This window comes from Salvelinus alpinus, chromosome 29 (genome assembly GCF_045679555.1).
Source record: "Salvelinus alpinus chromosome 29, SLU_Salpinus.1, whole genome shotgun sequence".
NCBI classification, from domain to species: domain Eukaryota; kingdom Metazoa; phylum Chordata; class Actinopteri; order Salmoniformes; family Salmonidae; genus Salvelinus; species Salvelinus alpinus.
Window position 1 is genome coordinate 41,240,894 of NC_092114.1, and position 6,039 is coordinate 41,246,932.

Below are 6,039 nucleotides of genomic sequence, written 5' to 3' on the forward strand. Positions count from 1 at the left end.
GGAACTCATGAATGACAAGATTGAAAGAGAGAAACAAGACATCGAAGAAAGTCGGGATGTGCTAACAAAGGAGAGAGAGGAGCTGGAACAAATGAGGAATGAGACACAGCAACAGAGAGAGGAGACAGAATCTCACATGGAAGACCAAAGGAAAGAGAAAGAACATTTGGAACAAATGACGATGGACATGAAAAAACAGTTGCTAGAGGTGGATAATGACAAGGAAATGATAGAAAACTCAATGGGTGAACTGAGAGTGAAAGAGGCAGAAATGGTGAGAGAAAAGGAGAACATGGAAAAGAAGATGGCTAGACTCGAAGAGGAAGAGGATCGAATGCGGGAAGAAATAGGAAGGAAGATGGACAACTTAAAGCAGAACAGTTATGAAATCAAAAGACTTAGAGATGAAATTGACAGTGAAAAGAACCAACTGAATGCAAAATTGCTTGAGTGTGAAAAAATGCGTGAAGAACTAGATAGAGAGAAGAAGGAAGTGAAAGACAGGAAGGATGAAACACTGAAAGAAAAAGATCAGTTGGAAGAGAGGCGAGGTACGATAAGTAAGGAGAAAGAGGAATTGGATATCAGTCTTGAACTGATGAAAAGACAAAGGGAAGACTTGACGAGCTTGAAGGCTGAAGCAGAAGCACAGACCGAACCTATGGAAAATGACTGGAAGGAACAGCTCACGAAGGAAAGACAACAACTTGAAGATGTAAAGGAGGAGATACAGAAGGAAAAAGAAGCCTTTGAGAGAAAAAAGGGATTGACTATGAAAGAGAGAGATGAGTTTGATCTGATGAAGTCTGAAACCCAGGGACAATTGGAGGAAATGGAACAAAACAAACAAGACATTCGTGTGGAGAAGGAAAAGCTGGATCAGATCAAAGCTGAGTTAGAAAGACGGTCTGAAGACATAAATCAGGTCATGGATGAGACAAGACGGGAGAGGGGGAAGGTTGAAGAACTGGCTATCCAAACTCAAAAACAAAGGGAAGAAATGGTGGGTTTCATGGAAAAGAACAAACAAAAGCAGAACGAACTGGAACTCATGAATGACAAGATTGAAAGAGAGAAACAAGACATCGAAGAAAGTCGGGATGTGCTAACAAAGGAGAGAGAGGAGCTGGAACAAATGAGGAATGAGACACAGCAACAGAGAGAGGAGACAGAATCTCACATGGAAGACCAAAGGAAAGAGAAAGAACATTTGGAACAAATGACGATGGACATGAAAAAACAGTTGCTAGAGGTGGATAATGACAAGGAAATGATAGAAAGCTCAATGGGTGAACTGAGAGTGAAAGAGGCAGAAATGGTGAGAGAAAAGGAGAACATGGAAAAGAAGATGGCTAGACTCGAAGAGGAAGAGGATCGAATGCGGGAAGAAATAGGAAGGAAGATGGACAACTTAAAGCAGGACAGTTATGAAATCAAAAGACTTAGAGATGAAATTGACAGTGAAAAGAACCAAGTGAATGCAAAATTGCTTGAGTTGGAAAAAATGCGTGAAGAACTAGATAGAGAGAAGAAGGAAGTGAAAGACAGGAAGGATGAAACACTGAAAGAAAAAGATCAGTTGGAAGAGAGGCGAGGTAAGATAAGTAAGGAGAAAGAGGAATTGGATATCAGTCTTGAACTGATGAAAAGACAAAGGGAAGACTTGACGAGCTTGAAGGCTGAAGCAGAAGCACAGACCGAGCCTATGGAAAATGACTGGAAGGAACAGCTCACGAAGGAAAGACAACAACTTGAAGATGTAAAGGAGGAGATACAGAAGGAAAAAGAAGCCTTTGAGAGAAAAAAGGGATTGACTATGAAAGAGAGATATGAGTTTGATCTGATGAAGTCTGAAACCCAGGGACAATTGGAGGAAATGGAACAAAACAAACAAGACATTCGTGTGGAGAAGGAAAAGCTGGATCAGATCAAAGCTGAGTTAGAAAGACGGTCTGAAGACATAAATCAGGTCATGGATGAGACAAGACGGGAGAGGGGGAAGGTTGAAGAACTGGCTATCCAAACTCAAAAACAAAGGGAAGAAATGGTGGGTTTCATGGAAAAGAACAAACAAAAGCAGAACGAACTGGAACTCATGAATGACAAGATTGAAAGAGAGAAACAAGACATCGAAGAAAGTCGGGATGTGCTAACAAAGGAGAGAGAGGAGCTGGAACAAATGAGGAATGAGACACAGCAACAGAGAGAGGAGACAGAATCTCACATGGAAGACCAAAGGAAAGAGAAAGAACATTTGGAACAAATGACGATGGACATGAAAAAACAGTTGCTAGAGGTGGATAATGACAAGGAAATGATAGAAAGCTCAATGGGTGAACTGAGAGTGAAAGAGGCAGAAATGGTGAGAGAAAAGGAGAACATGGAAAAGAAGATGGCTAGACTCGAAGAGGAAGAGGATCGAATGCGGGAAGAAATAGGAAGGAAGATGGACAACTTAAAGCAGGACAGTTATGAAATCAAAAGACTTAGAGATGAAATTGACAGTGAAAAGAACCAAGTGAATGCAAAATTGCTTGAGTTGGAAAAAATGCGTGAAGAACTAGATAGAGAGAAGAAGGAAGTGAAAGACAGGAAGGATGAAACACTGAAAGAAAAAGATCAGTTGGAAGAGAGGCGAGGTAAGATAAGTAAGGAGAAAGAGGAATTGGATATCAGTCTTGAACTGATGAAAAGACAAAGGGAAGACTTGACGAGCTTGAAGGCTGAAGCAGAAGCACAGACCGAGCCTATGGAAAATGACTGGAAGGAACAGCTCACGAAGGAAAGACAACAACTTGAAGATGTAAAGGAGGAGATACAGAAGGAAAAAGAAGCCTTTGAGAGGAAAAAGGGATTGACTATGAAAGAGAGAGATGAGTTTGATCTGATGAAGTCTGAAACCCAGGGACAGTTGGAGGAAATGGAACAAAACAAACAAGACATTCGTGTGGAGAAGGAAAAGCTGGATCAGATTAAAGCTGAGTTAGAAAGACGGTCTGAAGACATAAATCAGGTCATGGATGAGACAAGACGGGAGAGGGGGAAGGTTGAAGAACTGGCTATCCAAACTCAAAAACAAAGGGAAGAAATGGTGGGTTTCATGGAAAAGAACAAACAAAAGCAGAACGAACTGGAACTCATGAATGACAAGCTTGAAAGAGAGAAACAAGACATCGAAGAAAGTCGGGATGTGCTAACAAAGGAGAGAGAGGAGCTGGAACAAATGAGGAATGAGACACAGCAACAGAGAGAGGAGACAGAATCTCACATGGAAGACCAAAGGAAAGAGAAAGAACATTTGGAACAAATGACGATGGACATGAAAAAACAGTTGCTAGAGGTGGATAATGACAAGGAAATGATAGAAAACTCAATGGGTGAACTGAGAGTGAAAGAGGCAGAAATGGTGAGAGAAAAGGAGAACATGGAAAAGAAGATGGCTAGACTCGAAGAGGAAGAGGATCGAATGCGGGAAGAAATAGGAAGGAAGATGGACAACTTAAAGCAGGACAGTTATGAAATCAAAAGACTTAGAGATGAAATTGACAGTGAAAAGAACCAACTGAATGCAAAATTGCTTGAGTTGGAAAAAATGCGTGAAGAACTAGATAGAGAGAAGAAGGAAGTGAAAGACAGGAAGGATGAAACACTGAAAGAAAAAGATCAGTTGGAAGAGAGGCGAGGTACGATAAGTAAGGAGAAAGAGGAATTGGATATCAGTCTTGAACTGATGAAAAGACAAAGGGAAGACTTGACGAGCTTGAAGGCTGAAGCAGAAGCACAGACCGAACCTATGGAAAATGACTGGAAGGAACAGCTCACGAAGGAAAGACAACAACTTGAAGATGTAAAGGAGGAGATACAGAAGGAAAAAGAAGCCTTTGAGAGAGAAAAGGGATTGACTATGAAAGAGAGAGATGAGTTTGATCTGATGAAGTCTGAAACCCAGGGACAGTTGGAGGAAATGGAACAAAACAAACAAGACATTCGTGTGGAGAAGGAAAAGCTGGATCAGATTAAAGCTGAGTTAGAAAGACGGTCTGAAGACATAAATCAGGTCATGGATGAGACAAGACGGGAGAGGGGGAAGGTTGAAGAACTGGCTATCCAAACTCAAAAACAAAGGGAAGAAATGGTGGGTTTCATGGAAAAGAACAAACAAAAGCAGAACGAACTGGAACTCATGAATGACAAGATTGAAAGAGAGAAACAAGACATCGAAGAAAGTCGGGATGTGCTAACAAAGGAGAGAGAGGAGCTGGAACAAATGAGGAATGAGACACAGCAACAGAGAGAGGAGACAGAATCTCACATGGAAGACCAAAGGAAAGAGAAAGAACATTTGGAACAAATGACGATGGACATGAAAAAACAGTTGCTAGAGGTGGATAATGACAAGGAAATGATAGAAAGCTCAATGGGTGAACTGAGAGTGAAAGAGGCAGAAATGGTGAGAGAAAAGGAGAACATGGAAAAGAAGATGGCTAGACTCGAAGAGGAAGAGGATCGAATGCGGGAAGAAATAGGAAGGAAGATGGACAACTTAAAGCAGGACAGTTATGAAATCAAAAGACTTAGAGATGAAATTGACAGTGAAAAGAACCAAGTGAATGCAAAATTGCTTGAGTGTGAAAAAATGCGTGAAGAACTAGATAGAGAGAAGAAGGAAGTGAAAGACAGGAAGGATGAAACACTGAAAGAAAAAGATCAGTTGGAAGAGAGGCGAGGTAAGATAAGTAAGGAGAAAGAGGAATTGGATATCAGTCTTGAACTGATGAAAAGACAAAGGGAAGACTTGACGAGCTTGAAGGCTGAAGCAGAAGCACAGACCGAGCCTATGGAAAATGACTGGAAGGAACAGCTCACGAAGGAAAGACAACAACTTGAAGATGTAAAGGAGGAGATACAGAAGGAAAAAGAAGCCTTTGAGAGAGAAAAGGGATTGACTATGAAAGAGAGAGATGAGTTTGATCTGATGAAGTCTGAAACCCAGGGACAATTGGAGGAAATGGAACAAAACAAACAAGACATTCGTGTGGAGAAGGAAAAGCTGGATCAGATCAAAGCTGAGTTAGAAAGACGGTCTGAAGACATAAATCAGGTCATGGATGAGACAAGACGGGAGAGGGGGAAGGTTGAAGAACTGGCTATCCAAACTCAAAAACAAAGGGAAGAAATGGTGGGTTTCATGGAAAAGAACAAACAAAAGCAGAACGAACTGGAACTCATGAATGACAAGATTGAAAGAGAGAAACAAGACATCGAAGAAAGTCGGGATGTGCTAACAAAGGAGAGAGAGGAGCTGGAACAAATGAGGAATGAGACACAGCAACAGAGAGAGGAGACAGAATCTCACATGGAAGACCAAAGGAAAGAGAAAGAACATTTGGAACAAATGACGATGGACATGAAAAAACAGTTGCTAGAGGTGGATAATGACAAGGAAATGATAGAAAGCTCAATGGGTGAACTGAGAGTGAAAGAGGCAGAAATGGTGAGAGAAAAGGAGAACATGGAAAAGAAGATGGCTAGACTCGAAGAGGAAGAGGATCGAATGCGGGAAGAAATAGGAAGGAAGATGGACAACTTAAAGCAGGACAGTTATGAAATCAAAAGACTTAGAGATGAAATTGACAGTGAAAAGAACCAAGTGAATGCAAAATTGCTTGAGTTGGAAAAAATGCGTGAAGAACTAGATAGAGAGAAGAAGGAAGTGAAAGACAGGAAGGATGAAACACTGAAAGAAAAAGATCAGTTGGAAGAGAGGCGAGGTAAGATAAGTAAGGAGAAAGAGGAATTGGATATCAGTCTTGAACTGATGAAAAGACAAAGGGAAGACTTGACGAGCTTGAAGGCTGAAGCAGAAGCACAGACCGAGCCTATGGAAAATGACTGGAAGGAACAGCTCACGAAGGAAAGACAACAACTTGAAGATGTAAAGGAGGAGATACAGAAGGAAAAAGAAGCCTTTGAGAGGAAAAAGGGATTGACTATGAAAGAGAGAGATGAGTTTGATCTGATGAAGTCTGAAACCCAGGG

The 6,039-nt window shown here is 41.2% G+C and overlaps 1 protein-coding gene across 1 annotated transcript in view; it reads left to right on the plus strand.

The window, feature by feature from the left end:
• The window catches only part of LOC139558912 (golgin subfamily B member 1-like), a gene marked incomplete at its 3' end in the record, with an annotated part of 16,854 nt that extends 10,817 nt beyond the window's left edge, over positions 1 to 6,037 (plus strand). Inside the window, exon 1 of the mRNA XM_071374418.1 lies at positions 1 to 6,037. This exon is cut by the window's left edge and continues 10,817 nt beyond it. Within this exon, the coding sequence (XP_071230519.1) occupies positions 1 to 6,037 (6,037 nt within the window).
• Positions 6,038 to 6,039: the final 2 nt, after the last annotated feature.